At 34.5% G+C, this 18,802-nt stretch overlaps 1 protein-coding gene across 1 annotated transcript; it reads left to right on the top strand.

Annotated features, from left to right (window-relative positions):
* The first annotated feature begins 1,980 nt into the window (after window positions 1-1,980).
* LOC127855427 (carbohydrate sulfotransferase 11-like) lies at window positions 1,981-12,843 on the top strand. Its single transcript, XM_052390975.1, has 3 exons — window positions 1,981-2,119; window positions 8,411-8,493; window positions 10,139-12,843. Exons 1-3 carry the CDS (start codon window positions 2,074-2,076, stop codon window positions 11,261-11,263), a joined length of 1,254 nt encoding a protein of 417 aa, XP_052246935.1. The 5' UTR covers window positions 1,981-2,073; the 3' UTR covers window positions 11,264-12,843.
* Window positions 12,844-18,802: the final 5,959 nt, after the last annotated feature.

Genomic DNA, 18,802 nt, shown 5'->3' with positions numbered 1-18,802 from the left:
GTTAAAAAACGCACTAATTGACCCCGTGACCTAGTTTTAGGCCCGGAATGGCCCATGTTCAAACTTGTCCTAGAGATCAATTAGATAAAACTTGTGACCAAGTTTGGTGAGGACTGGATGAAAACTACTTGAATTAGAGAGCGGACAACATGGTGAGGTTTAAAACACACTATGTGTCCCTGTGACCTTGTTTTTGACCCGGCATGGCCCATGTTCAAACTTGACCTTAAGATCATCTAGATACAACTTCTGACTAAGTTTGGTGAAGATCGGATGAAAACTACTTGAATTAGAGAGCGGACAACATGCTGAATGTTTAAAACGCACTAAGTGACCCCGTGACCTAGTTTTTGACCCGACAAGGCCCATGTTCGAACTTGGCCTAGACATCATGTAGATACAACTTCTGACCAAGTGTGGTGAAGATCGGATGAAAACTACCTGAATTAGAGAGCGGACAACATGCTGAATGTTTAAAACGCACTAAGTGACCCCGTGACCTAGTTTTTGACCCGGCAAGGCCCATGTTTAGACATCATGTAGATACAATTTCTGACCGAGTTTGGTGAAGATCGGATGAAAACTACTTGATTTAGAAAGCGGACACTAAATACAGACCGACAGACAGACCGACCAACAAGTTCACTCCTATATACCCCCCTAAACTTCGTTTGTGGGGGTATAATGACTGCATTGGACTATGATAAACAGTATATAAGCTTTCTATGAGCAAAGGGGTTTAAAGTGTAGTGTTCCAGATTAGCCTGTGCAGTCCACACAAGCTGATCAGGGAAGACACATATCCCTTCTATTAAATTTTTTTGTTTCTAGGAAGTTTTTAAATGGCGAAAATCTGGTGTTTGCCGGAAGTGTTGTCCGTGATAACCTGTGTTGCCTGCACAGGCTAGTGTGGGATGACACTTTACACACATGCTTTAACCCTTTCCCACTCAGAAGCAAAGTGAAAAAGGCTATGTGCAAACAGCATAAAGCCAGAACAGCCTGCGAGTCACTCACAGTCTGTTCAGGTTTTATGCTTTTATTATGCTGCTCATCAGTATCAAAGGGTTGGAAATGAATCCTTTAAAATTTGAATCTAGTAAGAATGGTCTTTAATTAAATTAACTTTCTTAGGGATTAAAAATGAGTCAAAATACATTTCTAAGTGGTTAAGGGTTAAATACCTATCAAAGTGGTAAAGGGTTAAATACTTATCTAAGTGGTAAAGGGTTTAATACTTATCTAAGTGGTAAAGGGTTAAATACTTATCTAAGTGGTTAAGGGTTAAATACTTATCTAAGTGGTAAAGGGTTAAATACTTATCTAAGTGGAAAAGGGTTAAATACTTATCTAAGTGGTAAAGGGTTAAATACTTATCTAAGTGGAAAAGGGTTAAATACTTATCTAAGTGGTAAAGGGTTAAATACCTATCTAAGTGGTAAAGGGTTAAATAATTATCAAAGTGGTAAAGGGTTAAATACTTATCAAAGTGGTAAAGGGTTAAACACTTATCAAAGTGGTAAAGGGTTAAATACTTATCTAAGTGGTAAAGGGTTAAATACTTATCTAAGTGGTAAAAGGTTAAAAACCTATCTAAGTGGTAAAGGGTTAAATAATTATCAAAGTGGTAAAGGGTTAAATAATTATCAAAGTGGTAAAGGGTTAAATACTTATCAAAGTGGTAAAGGGTTAAACACTTATCAAAGTGGTAAAGGGTTAAATACTTATCTAAGTGGTAAAGGGTTAAATACTTATCTAAGTGGTAAAAGGTTAAGGCCTGTTTTCCCAGAGTGAGGATCATATACAGTACATTCATTAACCCAGTGAGCTGTTTGCCATGTTCAATAAAAACACAAAGGCTGCCAGAATCCCAAGTTGAACATCTAAACCATATCATGCAAACACAATTGGATAAACATAAAGCATTATAGGTTTTTCTGATAGCCTCTTACTCTGTTCAACACAACGAGTGTAACTATGACAGGCAAACTGGGAGGTTGGCTGTTGAGAGCTGTTAAACGTTCACTAGTAAAGAACATTGGGACACTTGTTATACTTATAGGATGCGTTGGAATGGTTCTACATTTCAATCTGTCCGTGGAAAACAGTCACTATCAAGGTAGGTATTCAAATTAATTATTTTACTCGATTTTAGTACTTATAATTTATAATTACTGCTGTAGGAAAACATGGCTTAATGCATGTGCATAAAGTGCAGTCTGCACAGGCTTATCAAGGACAACACTTTCCACCTAATTTTTGCTAAGAAGAGACTAATTTTAAACGAAAAATACCATAACAGCACAAAGTGTTGTAATTAGATGATATAATTAAATGATATTTGAAAATTTAGGCACAGGGCACTTTTGACAACTTTTGTTGTGAGTTTGTTGTCAAGATAAGTTGTTAAGAAGTGTCTTGTTTATAAGCGTTTTGTTTATATATTATTCAGTTATTTGGAATACGATTTGTTCATTGAATTGTCTTTTGAAAATTGAATATTGAACTCGAATAATTTTGATGTAACGACTCCTTGATGTAGTTTAACTTTTTCTGTGAGAGGTTTAGGAGGAAGCCGGACTGCAACGCCAAATAGAAAAACACCATTTATTTACAAAGAAGGAATGCAGTCAAATATACAAATACAATACACAAATTACTTAAAATCACTAATACACGATTACATAGGGAATTTAAGTTTATAGAGCCACTCGCTTTGAAAGTAAATATGAATTGACTTAAACTGTAACAAACATAATTATTAAACTGATATAAATTAACAGACTTAATTCTATTGCATTTAAATTCATAACTGACTTATCATTGAAACTGACAAAAATTCTGAATAAATAATTATATTACCATAAAACAGTTAAGTATTTGAAACTTGAAGTAAAACAAATTGAATCAAATATAATGTAGTAAAATCAGTTTCTTACCTGCAACGCCAAATAGAAAAACACCATTTATTTACAAAGAAGGAATGCAGTACAGATGGAGGTCTACATTTCCTTTTTATACTAGTTTGGTGTAACCTAGGAATTTGTTGCATAATTGGCGTTACCAGGTGGTTATAGAAAACCAATACAGAAAACATTTGTTGTCAAATCAAATCCACAATAAACAACACTATTATAAAGAAACCTTGATAAATAAGTAATACATATTGCATCATGAAAATGTTTGTTGATTTGCATGGAATGTTGTACCAATACAATGACAAAGGCTACAAGACAAACTTGTTAATAACAACCAGTAATCTTATATCAGTAAGAATGCATTATAACAGGTTTCTTAGTTCAAGTAACTGCTTATTACAAATGTCTTTGTACATGGATCCACAATCGGCTGTGAAACTGTAAAGTTATGCAATAAGCTTTATAAGCATTATTGAGAAAATTGGAAATATGCAATAAGCTTTTATAATCATTATTGATAAAATTAGAAAGTTTCAATATTAGTAACAACCTGGGGGGCAAAGGGACAAATCCCTATGAAAACTTCCCCCCAGAGAAAGGGATATGTCCAGAATTAGTAAATACAATGAAAGGAAAGCTGTGAGTACCTTGCTTCCTGTCAACACTGCCCAGCCTCAATTGAAGAAACCAGCACCAGATGTAAAGAACTATGAACAAGACATGATTGAATTAAATGAAAAATACCAAAAGTTAAGTGTCAACTTCAATGATGTCTGTGAGGAAATGAAGGAAGGTAAATGTGAACAATTAAAAGTGTTCATGACATGCATGGACAAAGTGGAGCAGGCCTTGGATGCAGCAGAAGATGCAAAGCGATTGTGCACGGGTCAGGCGAAGAAAACCTTGAAAACACGTGTAAACAAAATTGACAGGCTTTTAAAAGATATTTTCAACAATAGAATGTTTTTCAAAAATGTGAACCTCTTCAATGATGACATTCCAAAGGTGCTGGCGCAATGTGACCTTCCAGAAGAAGAAATCAACAGATTTGATAGAAGGAAAGCCAAATACTTTGACACTTCAAAGGAATACACATTTGGAGCACTGTATTATTAATTTATTATAATCTGTTATTATGTGAAGAAAACACAGTGGTAAAATCACCAACAAGAATTTTTTTTCCATAACAGATTCATGTCAAATGCAGGAGCATTTGATTTTTGAAGAGGGGAGGATATTATCACAAGGACCGATTTTTACTCTCTTAATTTTGTTAAGATTTGTGATTCATTTAAATCCTAAGAAACAAACATCAAGATTATACAGTTCCAGTTTTAACACTTGCATTCAGCAATTTACTTTAAATATATGCTTGTTCACAGTTTGTAGGATTTATATTTATTATGCTTGTTCACAGTTAATAAGATTTTTAGTAATAATCATTCTGCTGTTTTAATCCTTGCCATATTTGTTTGATCATGCCTTTCTAAGTCTAATACGATTGTTATTCACAGATTAAAATTAGTTAGTACATGTCAAGATAGGAAATTGTATATAAGAATTGAAATGTAAACATTTGGGGAGAGAAACTGGCGGAACTCCGCAAAACAACCTTGTAAAGTTATTTGTACATGTTGTTATTAAATATATTGTTACAACTTTATTCTGTGTTTGAGCTAATTCCCTTAAAGAAGATTTATTCACAAGGACCAGGAATTTCCTTTGTGAAACACTTAAAGCACTTCAGAAAACCTGTACCAATCTTGTTTATATGTCCGTATACACATAGTGTTTATTGCAATAATGTATTCTTGTACATTATGTTCAACAATATTGTTAAGGCTTTAGATGGCTTACAACAATAAATTGATTAAATATTTTAAAGGGCATGATGAAATTGTAACCTTAATTCAAATAGCACAGTAAGAGATAATAATTTCATTTCTATCTTAACAATTCTTTTAAAATGGAAAATAATAAAAAACAAAAATTGATTTATATGCACATACAGTTCGTTTCTAAGCTCAGTTTCTCGATGACTGATACATCCAATGTGGAATATCTTATATGTAAAACTTAAGTGTTGCTTTAAGCGCATTTTGTTTTACTAGGTCAAACTGGATCAGCAATGTGAAATTTGCAAACTATTTATTTTATAATTGTCTGCCATTTGGCAGCACAGAAAATAACACAAATATTTTTTTCTTCCAAACCCTCATTCTTTCATAGGCAAGTTAATAAACCTACAGATAATCCAGATGGCAATGATTTTAGGGATGTGAATTGTTAAAGACCTTACCTTGTGACCTAGTTTTTTTTTTGTACATAATCCAGATTCATACTTGGCCTGATGTTGTAAATACTAACACTATCATTAAGGTTCATCATTTGAGTATAACAAGGTTTTTCTAAGATTGTACCCGTTGACCTAGTTCTTGGATGACCGTGACCTATATTCCAACTCGGCCTGGAAATGTCAAGATTAAAATTCATACAAAGTTTCATCATGATTGAGTGATAAATGTGGCCCCTAGATTGGTAACACATGTTTGTTTAATTTGGCCAGGCAACCTAGATTTTGTTATAATGTGACCCTGATGCAAACTCAGCCTAGATATCGTCCAGATGAGAGATTTGGCCCAAGTTTCATCAAGATTGGATGAACAAGAGCTGTCTCCATAGGATGACATATGCCCCTGAAAAACGCTTTGATAGAAGTTATGAGTATTTTTTCGAAACCTTAACACAGATTTTGAAACCTTAACGCAGACCCTAAGTTCAAGGTCAAGGTCACAAAATTTGTGTGCGGATGGAAAGGCCTTGTCCATATACAAAAGCATACCAAATATGAAGGTTACATCTGAAGCGACATAGAAGTTATGAGCATTGTGTAACAAGCTAAAATTTGTCAAAAAACACTGCAGACTGCATAAAGAAGGACATACATATTGGTTTAACAAAATAGCTGACCTTGAGCACTTAGTTCTCAGGTGAGCTAAATAACCTTGATCACAAGTGTCTTGTTCTGTGAAAACTGGGCATAATGCATCAGCGTAAAGCATCGTCCCAGATTAGCCTGTGCAGTCTGCACAGGCTTATCAGGGACGACACTTTCTGCCTAGAATGTGATTTTTGGTAAGGAGGGACTTCCTTGAAACTAAAAATATCATAAAAGCGGAAAGTGTCGTCCCTGATAAGCAGACCGCACAGGCTAATCTGGGACAACACTTTACGCACATGCATTATGCCCAGTTTTCTCAGAACATGACTCATAATGAGAATTCTAGCTGCATTAAGAAGTAGCATCAACTGCTTACATAACTGGGGATGTTTACTTTTGGCATTTATTCAAATCAACATAGTGAAATGTCAATTACCGGTATTGAACTTTTGCAACATGAGAAACATCTTAGATTGTATGCAAACACCAAGTGTTGTTGTTTTAAGTTTATGAACGTATGGGAATTATTGGTTAATTAAGTGCTTCGTTCTCAATAACTGTAAATTTTAATTTGATGATAATATACATAACTTGATATTTGGTTATTAATAGTGGCATTATAGGCATTTATAACAAACTATTAAAAGCTGGTAATTGCAGATACGCTGTTGTCTTTTTACTTCTCTTACATTGCAACTTGTGTTCAAAAACAGACGAAATGAGAATGTATAGCGGAGGGTCTGTTATTACAAAGGGTACAGGTTCTGATTAACCCATTTAAGCCTAGTGGACTCTCCCATCCTAAATTGGATCAATTTATTTCCAAAATTAGGGATGTCTAGAATATTTATTTCTATATTTGGAATATTTCTTACTGAAATTCCTTTAAGCAAACAGCGCAGACCATGATGAGACGCCGCATCTGGGTCTACGCTGTTTGCCATGGCCTTTTTTCTAGACGCTAGGTATAAATGGGTTCATCAGCGCTTGGACCTTTTTTAATAACATATCTACTGCAAGACAACAGACTATCTGACAGGCTGGACACACCAAGTTACAGAATGTTTTTTCCCAATCAATACTTACAGACTATTTGACAGGCTGGACACACCAAGTTACAGAATGTTTTTTCCCAATCAATACTTACAGACTATCTGACAGGCTGGACACACCAAGTTACAGAATGTTTTTCCCAATCAATACTTACAGACTATCTGACAGGCTGGACACACCAAGTTACAGAATGTTTTTTCCCAATCAATACTTACAGGGTGCATGATCACGTGAATTCGTTGGGTTCCCAACTAAACTTAAGTAGACTGATGTTAACACACCCATAAGTGGTGTTTTTTTTAATACAATTCTTCTTAAGAATTTCAACAACTGCATAAAAGACAGATTGTTATGCTGCTTATGGCAATATGAAACAAATCAAAATTACTTTCTTTAATAAGCCTGTCGTCGCTGTCGTTCTCAAACCTCATACCTACAAAATGCCAACTTTTCAGGAGAGAGAAAAAAACATTACATTTTTTTTATAAGTTACGATGTTTTAGAAAGTGAAATTCTGAAATGAAGCTGCAAAATTCAGTATAAGCCGTAGACGCGCAAGTCATACTGATAAGTCATACTGATATTAAGAAATGGTAGCTACATTATTTCGTCACCACAGTTTTGTCTTTTTTATTAGGTACGACAATTCATCCTGATAGGAGACCTCGTAGCTGCAAATATAAAAATGTTTTTGTCAAATTTGTCCAAACGAAATGACGTACCTATAGGTGAAATGGCGTAGAAAATAATCGCCACAACTTTTTGCCCAACAAAAAAGCCAACAATCAAGCTACAACATTTCGTCATGTGGCTTTTTCAAGGGCTCTGATTGGCGTAGAGCTACGAGATATAGCCCAAGACACGCGCCAGATTTTATATATTTGGAAAAGACAAAAAAAATGAAAATGTTGGAGCTACGAGGTTTGAGAACCACAGCGATGCTGTGTTCTTGTTAAGAAATTCCTTGTATACTGCATGGTTATGCACTTACAGTGATTTTTTTTCATTCAAAATCGGGTCCGGTATCCAGACCCATTCCCAATTGAAAATATTTTCCCAAATGAGAGCTAAAAATTTCCAAAGGAAGGTTTCAAATGGAAGGTTTCAAAAAAAAAATATATAAATATTTTTTTAAGATCAATATTTTGTTCATCTCCCATCCATATAAGTTCAACTTTAGTAAATATAATACTGGACACACCCGTATCCTCAATTTTGAAGCATTTTTTAGCAAAACAACACTAATCTCACAATTCTAGTCAAAACACAGTGAATTTTCCCAATCTAAAGGGACCCGGCCTCATTCCCAAAACGTTGGGGAAAAAACCACTGACTTAAGATTTTTGCAAATGTATTTAAATAATTTGAGATATTTGAAAAAATTTAGTTCTGAACGGTGTGTTTACATTCTGTCCAACCCGTGTGTTAACCCCAAAAAACCTTGTTGATTCTGCACCCTGCTTATGGGTTTTATTATGAAGACAAGTATTTATTACAGGAGATGTGAAAAGAGATAGCAATGCTGAAATGCAAACAGGACATTTTGGATCCAGCGAATTGGGGAATCATAAAAGCATCATGGTAAATACATGTAGAGTAAATCTGCCATAATATACTACTCAAAATTTGGATCACTTTTTATTTTCACCTTATCTTCAATTTTGGATTACGTTCATTTAAAATTGTTATTTTGCAGGTTTTGATATTGGAATGTGTGTTTTTGATTTTATTTGTATGTATTGATTTATCATTGATGCGTGACGCTGGCTCAATCTAGCTCAGGTTTTTTTTTGGCCCGATTTTATAGCCGAAATTCGGCTTTATTCCCAAACGCAAAAAGTATACTTTTTTCCCAAAATTTGCTAAAAAAATTCCCAATTGGGAAAAAAAAGCTAAGGACATCGACTTTTTTGATTTTTAACAAAGCGTAGTCCGATCATTCTCATACAGTTTTTAGACTATACCGCGATTTGGATAACGTCGGCATTATTCGTGTGCCCGATATTCTCTGTGTTGTTCAGGCGCTTATTTTATTTGTGATGAAATCTAAGTGTTTTGTGATTTGGCAGAATGGAAAACAAATATGTCACACAATTCGAAATGTTACTTGAAAAGATTCCCTAGCCAAAATGTTGCCAAACAAAACTGTTTTTTTTTAAAGCCAGCATCATTAAATAAACAAACATCGTCAACAAGTACAAGTCCTCCCATTGAAACTCCTTTCATTGTCAATGATAGTAATTTAATAACAAGTGACTCTTTTGCATCGTCATCGTTGATTTCCGAAAGCAAAGTGCTGACTGATATTTAACATGTTGAAACTAGGGAAATAAGTTTGTGACTGAAGACTCTGTGTGAGTTTATTATGAGGAAAACTGTTGATTATGATGGTGTTTGTGGAGTTTGTGAATAAAGATGTTGAACTCTTTCATGTAGTTTTAAATCCCAATTTATTTTCCCAATTTCTTGAAAATGCCGATAAAATTCCCAATTTCAAAGCCATGGGCTATCTTCCCAAAATGCTGAGAAAAAACCCTGTAGCTAGGGGTGAACTTCAAATTACACATACTATAACAAGTGATCCTTAGCAAATTTTGAGAGGTATACATTTGAAATTCAGAGGCAGAGTGTGAACACTTTAGAAACAACATTAATTGTAGGGTTTGATATTTACTAATAATATCCAGATAATTATCAAGATATTTACATACAATCAACTAAATTATCTTGGCTGGATTTCCATCAGTAAACCTAATGTTTACATACATTTAATTATTTATAAATGTCAACATTATGTTTTTGATGGAAAATACTACTAAAGTAATGGAGTTTTTAAATAAAATTCTTGCTATTTTCTAAGAGAAAAGGAAGACTTTGACTGTTAACTTGAGTGATTTAACTAGCAGATTTGTTTTTGATATGTCCAGACCGGTAATATTGTTGTCCTGACCTGTCTGACTACTATTATTATTGAGATGTTTTGTTATCATTGTTAGTCAGACAAATTGTTGATAATGTAAAGCTTTTATTAAATGATTTTTTTACATATGAAAACAATTTCCTCTAGATGTTCTTGACATTCACAAGGCAAATATTTTAAATTATTACCTCTAAACGTGTTATTAGTTGTTATCCCCGCAAAGTCAACAACAACTTTGGGGGAGGGGGTATAAAAAGCTAAAAATATATATTAATTTCCTCATTAAAGATTACATATTTGTTACAGACAACTTCAAAGACAAACACTCTGATACCAGCTGAGAAGTTAGCTCAAAGCGTACAAGCTAAATGTGAAAGGCAACATTACTTTCCCATGCAGGGGAGATTCATCACATTCTCAATAACCAGCAATGCTAAGTATAAGCTCATGTACTGTCCCATGTGTAAGTTAGCCTCCACTTACTGGACACGGTTTTTCCAACTCCTCAAGAGACCTCACAGAGACCTGCTCACTCCTTTTGACATTCCCATCCAGCAGGCCCCGCCTACCCGAGAGAAGATGACCATCAGACTTTACACGCCCACCTCACAGTTTCAGGACTACTATAAATTCTTGTTTGTGAGGGACCCGTATTCTAGGGTATTATCTGCATATGTGGATAAATTATTCGCACCAAATCCTACATTCTGGAATTCGATTGGCAAATTTGTTAACCATGCCCTTTATTCAGGTAAAGCAGTAATAACTCGCTGTGGGGCTGACATCACCTTTGAGGAATACATAAGGGCCATAAATTTTGCTCACAAGTATAGAAGTGGATTTGGGCACGTTGACTGTCATGACGACTCGTTTACTGCAGCCTGTCATCCGTGTGAAGTGAATTACAATTTTATTGGGAAAATGGAAACATTTACACAGGATTCCTTAGAGCTACTTACTGAAATTGGACTAAATGCCACAAGGGAGGTGATTCAAATGAAAGGGAAGCAACTAGCTGATGAAGATGCCATCATGGATACAGTTAGTTCCCCTTTCAGATGGAAAACTGACATTGAAAATTGCATTTCTTGGCGGGAGGCCCTCTTTAGAGTTTGGCGTAAACTTCAGATTCGTGGCATTATAGGCAGGGACCAATTTCCGCTCAACGAACAGGAGGCTCAAGAAATTTCACAACAAGAATTCATAAAACTTGTGAAAGAAACGCAAGCATTAACTCCATTCAATGTTCGAAAAACGCAACGAAAAGAGGCCTTTAGAGAAATATACAGTCAGGTGAACAAGGTGAATCTGCATCAACTGCAAATAACATATCAGAGAGACTTTCAATTATTTGAATATGATGCTGAAAACCCTGATATTTTCCATGTGAAGCAATCAAATCTAACATACTTTGGATTTTTGTCAGTGTAAATTTTACTTTATGTACACATAATATTATTGAACAGTAGTAATTAAATTCAATACAGTTATTTTCAATTATTGAATATCCATTCCATATTGATATTAAAACAATGATTATGTTTTACTACAAAGTATATAATAAAATGTTACAGTATTATTGATCTATAACACTGCTATAATTTTGTACAATAAGCCTGTATGCAGTTATTTGTTTTATTCAAAGCATGATTGTACAATGAATTTCCAGTTCACTATTGTTGTGAATAACAAGACATCTATATGTAGTTATTTGTACATTTTAAAGGGACCTTTCAACGTTTTGGTAATTTGACAAAATTGAAAAAACAAAAGATGTGTTTTTGTCAGAAACACAATGCACCCTATTGAGCCGCTTTGAAATAAAATTTCAATATATCATTTGGCAGGTTAAGAAATTATCTCCCTTTTAAAGCTTATTACTTCCCGTGGATTGTATTTTTTTACTTTTGACCTTGAAGGATGACCTTGACCTTTCACCAAACAAAATGTGCAGCTTCATAAGATACACATGCATGCCAAATATCAAGTTGCTATCTTCAATATTCAATAAATTATGGCCAATGTTAAAGTTTTCGGACGGACACACAGACAGACAGACAGACGGACTGACAGTTCAACTGCTATATGCCATCCTACCGGGGGCATAAAAATGTTTCAGATTTGCAAATTTTTCTCATAGTAAAGATATTGGCTTGGAAACAGTTATACTGAACATTTAACATGCTCTAAAATATCCATTATATGCATCTTTTGACGATTTAAAAACCTGAAAATTATAAAGCAGTGCACACACGAAACAAATAATTTGGAGAGTTCTGTTGTTATTGCTATATTTAGTGACATTACAAGGATTGCTTATTTAATATATAAAAAACACCAATGACTATATGAGCACAGATTGCTGATTGGTTTAAGCCAATTACTATATGAGCACGGATTGCTGATTGGTTTAAGCCAATGACTATATGAGCATGGATTGCTGATTGGTTTAAGCCAATCACTATATGAGCACGGATTGCTGATTGGTTTAAGCCAATGACTATATGAGCACATATTGCTGATTGGTTTAAGCCAATGACTATATGAGCATGGATTGCTGATTGGTTTAAGCCAATGACTACTGTAAAATCATTAAAGTTCGTGTGGTACTAATTTTCGTGGATTTCGTGGTTCCGCCGAACCACGAATTCAAGTACCAACGATTTTTGATACATTTTAATCCGAAATCGGTCTTTTTTGAATGGCATTTCCGCCATTTTCTTTTGTTGTCGGTTGTCCGAGATATTTGTTTTTTGTAATAGTAACTTCACTTCAGTAGGTCACATTACACTTTTATCTCGACTAATTAAAATATTTCAAAATTGTAAATGTTGTTGTTATTTTCCACGAATTTGTTGTAAATTAAATATGTTTGAACTAAGATGTTTATGATTACTTAGTATGATAAGAACTACGATGTTAATGATTAATCAGTATGAATAACAAGTAGTGTGTTTATATAAAATATAAATTTGTTCGCCATCCAGTGCATTAATAAAACACTAAAGTCGTGCGAGTTTTTCTTTTTTATTCATCATTGCAAATATACGTTTTATTCATCATGGTTAATAAACGTAACGCGCAATTTTTGCCCTGGTTTCGTCACAGTAAGAAGCGTTCTCCCCACGCTTCCGTTAACGTCCAATGACCATTTCTTCTACTGCATCGTTAGCGGCCTGTGTTAATAAAGCTTCAGTCGTAGACAGAGCCTTTGCAGGGTCGGGCAATCCTGCCATAGTAGGAGAACGTGTCGGTACTGTTCCCGTTTTCAACCATTGTGAAAGAGACATTGTTTGAACGCAAGTTAATGCGATATGTTGTTTTATTGATAAGTGTTTGGTTGATAATGCTTTTATAATCAAGCACGGTATATAAACTGTACATCAACGACTATCCTCTTTTACGGGACATCGCCAAATTAACATTTTGAAGATTTATCACATATGTCAATTAATGCCAATTAAACTTAAAAGAGACATTACAGTTTTAACACCTGTATTTTGGGGACCTTATTACTCAATTGTTACGACTAGGGGACCTATTGCGCTGTGATTTACAAATATTGTTAAAACAACATTGATGGCAATTAGCGAGTGGGGACCCACAAGTGCGCCGCTTTATTGCTCTTATCGACAATTATCGGAAACACTTTCACGCTTCAGTGCACATTAACCTCGAGTCGTGCTGTCAACACAGATAAGCAGATTATGCTTCGTTATTACTCTGGTTGTTTTATTAAAACCTTAATAATTATGATGGTAAGTTGTTTTTTATTTGAAATCCACGAAATTACGTGTCAACGAATTAGTTGTTTTTTTATTTGAAATCCACGAAATTACGTGTCAACGAATTAGTTGTTTTTTATTAAACCACGAAATTTCATACCGACGAATTTCTATACGTTTACAGTATATGAGCACAGATTGCTGATTGGTTTAAGCCAATGACTATATGAGCACGGATTGCTGATTGGTTTAAGCCAATTACTATATGAGCACGGATTGCTGATTGGTTTAAGCCAATGACTATATGAGCACGGATTGCTGATTGGTTTAAGCCAATTACTATATGAGCACGGATTGCTGATTGGTTTAAGCCAATGACTATATGAGCACGGATTGCTGATTGGTTTAAGCCAATGACTATATGAGCATGGATTGCTGATTGGTTTAAGCCAATGACTATATGAGCACAGGTTGCTGATTGGTTTAAGCCAATGACTATATGAGAACAGGTTGCTGATTGGTTTAAGCCAATGACTATATGAGCACGGATTGCTGATTGGTTTAAGCCAATGACTATATGAGCACGGATTGCTGTTTGGTTTAAGTGCTAGACTTTTACTCCAAGGGTCAGTTGTTAAAGTCCATTTGGGGAATAATTTTTTATCTTTTTTTACTTGTATTCTGTTTTTTTTTACTGGAGTTAATTAGTTCCATTTATGTATTTCAAGCATTTAATGACAAACTTCAATACATGACAAAATCTGTGAAAAGGTCCCTTGAATACAAAGCATTGAGGGATTTCATTTCAAGCAGAATACTGCTTTTTGCTGCAAACATTTTGCTATTTTGTCATTTTTGACTCCTGCTAATTACCTGCCGTGCATAATTTTATTACAAATGTTACTGGAAAGCAAGATCAATAATGAATTTTATATCACACAAATTTTATTTTAAAAGGCTTAGCATTGGACTAAAATGTATACTAAGAAACAGTTATTGAGAATTAAACTTGTATGCACAAGCAGTACTTCAGCATTTCGACCCATGAAATCTTAATATTATGACCCCTGATATTGTCATTCATGGGATCATTTGATTCCTGGTTTTCAAAATCTATTAAAATCCTTTCCATTGAAGTACAAAAAAGACAGTATTTGTTAAAAAGTTACATTTAACAGTACAAAATTATCTCTGTGTAAACTTGTGTGTTTTTCGTAAATGGACCGTGCTCTGTGAAAAGGGGGTTTAATGCATGTGCGTAAAGTGTGGTCCCAGATTAGCCTGTTCTAATGGTATTTTTCGTTTACTAAAAGTCTCTTCTTAGCAAAAAATCCAATTTAGGCCTAAAGTGTTGTCCCTGATTAGCCTTCGTGGACAGCACAGGCTACTCTGGGGCGGCACTTTACGAACTTGTGTTAAATCCCCTTTTCATAGAGCAAGGAATAAATATATTGTAATAAAATATCAGTTGTTGAAAACGAGTGACACATATTTATAAATCCTCTTTTAATCCAGTTTAACTACTGACACAAATTCAAAGATCTCATTGCATTTCCCAATAACTATGTTGTGGATTGCTCATCTACATTCTATTTACCCCTTCCCTGCATGGGTAGAATACACTCTAGCACATTTTATTAACATACATATTCACAATTTCACAGTCATTTGTTAATATCACTTACCATATTTACTGGCTTACTGTTTTCCTGAATTTCATCGTCTAGACTGCCCAAATCAAACGATTCATCCCTTCTGGCCTGTAATGAGGAAACTCATGTACTGTAACAATGCAACTCTCATGTACTGTAACAATGCAACTCTCATGTACTGTAACAATGCAACTCTCATGTACTGTAACAATGCAACTCTAATACTGTAACAATGCAACTCTAATACTGTAACAATGCAACTCTAATACTGTAACAATGCAACTCTAATACTGTAACAATGCAACTCTAATACTGTAACAATGCAACTCTAATACTGTAACAATGCAACACCAATACTGTAACAATGCAACTCTAATACTGTAACAATGCAATTCTAATACTGTAACAATGCAACTCTAATACTGTAAAGATGCAACTCTAATACTGTAACAATGCAACTCTAATACGGTAACAATGCAATTCTAATACTGTAAAGATGCAACTCTAATACTGTAACAATGCAACTCTAATACTGAAACAATGCAACTTTAATACTGTAACAATGCAACTCTAATAATGAAACAATTCAACTTTAATACTGTAACAATTCAACTCTTATTCTGTAACAATGCAACTCTAATACTGTACCAATGCAACTCTAATACTGTAACAATGCAACTCTAATACTGTAACAATGCAACTCTAATACTGTAACAATCTAACTATAATACTGTAACAATGCAACTCTAATACTGTAACAATGCAACTCTAATACTGTAACAATGCAACTCTAATACTGTAACAATGTAACTCTAATAATGTAACAATGCAACTCCAGGGGTTTTTCTGCGTATTTTGGGAAAAGGAGTCTGACCAAATTGGGAAGTTTTTATCAACAAAATTGGTCATTTTGGGAATCATTTGGGAAAATTGTGAATTTATTATGCCTAAATAATTCAGCGGTTTAACAAATTAATTTGTTTTTATTTGTTATTTTGTCTTTTTTTATGTAAACAGATGCAGTATTGAGCATGTTCAAGGTTTATTCAAGTACTGCAGTTTTGTTTTTCAGTTACAGTTACACTCTGAGATAAGAACTGAACAGTCAAAACCTTATAGCAGATATTTTTGACCAAAACAAACACTGGTTAGTCACACAAGTTACAAGACACTTCATTCTTAAAAAAAAAGAAAAAAAATGTTGTTTTTTTGAAATTGGGATTTTTTTATAATTTCGGTTTGGGATCGGGTCCGTTTGCTTTGGGAGTGCCTCCGTTTTCCGGAGGCGCAGACAGTGCTGAAAAAACCCTGAACTCTAATACTGTAACAATGCAACTCTAATACTGTAACAATGCAACTCTAATACTGTAATGATGCAACACCAATACTGTAACAATGCAACTCCAATACTGTAACAAGCCAACTCTAATACAGTAACGATTACATTTGTCACAAAAATATGTTGCTTTTACTGATGACTGAATTTCAGTATCATCATTTATGATAAATGTATTTTACATATAATTGCAATACACTGAAAATTAATGTTTTTTGCAATAGCAATATTGCGCAATACACAACAGTTTTTTGGCAAAAGTTCAGATTCAACCCCATTCCAAACATTGAAAAGTATATATTTTTCTAAAATAATGGCCTAAACTTCACAATTGATTGTCTTCAAAAGTGTTGTTTAACCCCTTAACCACTTAGATACCTATTTAGACACATTTGTAGTCCCTTAGAAACTGAAATTTAATTTAAAGACCTTTCTTAATAGAATCAAGTTTCAAAGGCTTCATTTCCTACCCTAAGATACTGATGAGTAGCAGACAGCATAAAACCTAAACTGACTGCGAGTTACTCGTAGGCTGTTCTGGTTTTATGCTGTTTGCACATAGCCATTTTTACTTTGCTTCTGAGAGGGAAAGGGTTAAATTAATATCTACTTATAGATGAAAGCCCTACCCAGCTGCCTCATTTGAATCATAGCAAATATAATATTGAAACAACGCCAATGTCTCAATCTTAGACAAAACAAAAAGACTTTTTGGATAGCTTTCGTCTTTATGGATAGGCACTATATAAAACTTCCTGTTCATGTGTAATAAAGAAGGAACCACCTCCACAACTTACTGGTGCTGGTAATTTAAGGGTACTCAGGCGCCTTGTAGTGTTTGTTTTATCCCGCAATGCCCGACTTTTTGTGGATTTGTGCTTTTCCGAGTTAGTTGAGGAATTCAAACTCTCCTCTAGAAATGAGCGCTCACACTGTAAATTTAGAACATTTTAACATATTGCAATATCAAACCATGATGGTCTTATAATATGAGTCGCGTTCTGAGAAAACTGGGCATAATGCATGTGCGTAAAGTGTCATCCCAAATTTGCTTGTGCAGTCCGCACAGGGTAATCAGGACGACACTTTGCGCCTAAATTGGATTTTTGCCAATAAGAGACTTCATTTAAAAGAAAAATGTCATAAAAGTGTAAAGTGTCGTCCCTGATTAGCCTGTGCGGACGGCATAGGCTAATCTGGGACAACACTTTACACACACGCATAATGCCCAGATTTCTCGAACACTACTCATATGTATAGTGTAAAGAGTAAATTATGGGACCGTGATTTTCCTCACTGAACAAAACTGCAAATTAGGAAACATGAAGTGCACACTTCAGGCACTGTTAAGGTAATTGGTAATTTGTAACAGCAAATAACCAAGTGAATAATAATCTATATTAAATTGCAACTTGATACAAATTATTTTCTAAATAAGACTTAGTGAACCTAAACAAAAAATTGTATCAACAATAAACACGCATTTTTATGTTGGCAGATAATATTTAAAAAATATCATCTTTAAATACAGTTCACTCTCGTTATCTTGACATCGGATATCTTGATATTCTCGATATGTCGATAAGCTCAATGTCCCAACTTTTTTCCTTCTTAATCTATATAAATAAACATTGCACATCTCTATTTTCGTTATGTCGAATAATTCGATATCTCGATATAAAATTTTGCCCCTAGTCCCGATTTTACATGTATTGCCTGTGGTTAATCTCGAAGTGCGAATAACTGTTCCAGTGTCTGCAAAAGGTGAGAAATTTTTTCTTTGATACTTCACCGTCCCGCTTCACCCGGCTGCTCCCGATACTGTGCCGTAGGAAATTGATCCGTTAATTGCATCAATGATCACACATGTGTATTGTCGTTAGCCATTCACACTTGAGTAAGACCTGTCACTTTAACTGTCACTTGAACATCAATTAACTGCAATTAATATACAGCCTGCCGAAAGGCCAAAAGACTACTGGTAAATTTTTTTACAAACAACATTCCAAATGCATTGAGTTTTATTTTTGCGAATATAAATCGTTGCAAATTTGCAGAATGTTGTTCTATCATTGAACTCAGTCATTATCATTAGCATTTCAAAGTACAAAATGAACATGTACAGTTCAGTGTTTCGTAACGTGATTTACGCATGTTCAGATGGAAAACCCTCGTCTTGATTGGACGTCAATTGCATCATAACTTTAAATAGCAACATTACCAGAATTTTACTCGACAGTTTCGAAAATTATAACCT

Source organism: Dreissena polymorpha, chromosome 13 (genome assembly GCF_020536995.1).
Source record: "Dreissena polymorpha isolate Duluth1 chromosome 13, UMN_Dpol_1.0, whole genome shotgun sequence".
NCBI classification, from domain to species: Eukaryota; Metazoa; Mollusca; class Bivalvia; order Myida; family Dreissenidae; genus Dreissena; species Dreissena polymorpha.
Note: the sequence above shows the minus strand (reverse complement) of the source record. Positions and strands in the feature narration are given on the sequence as shown.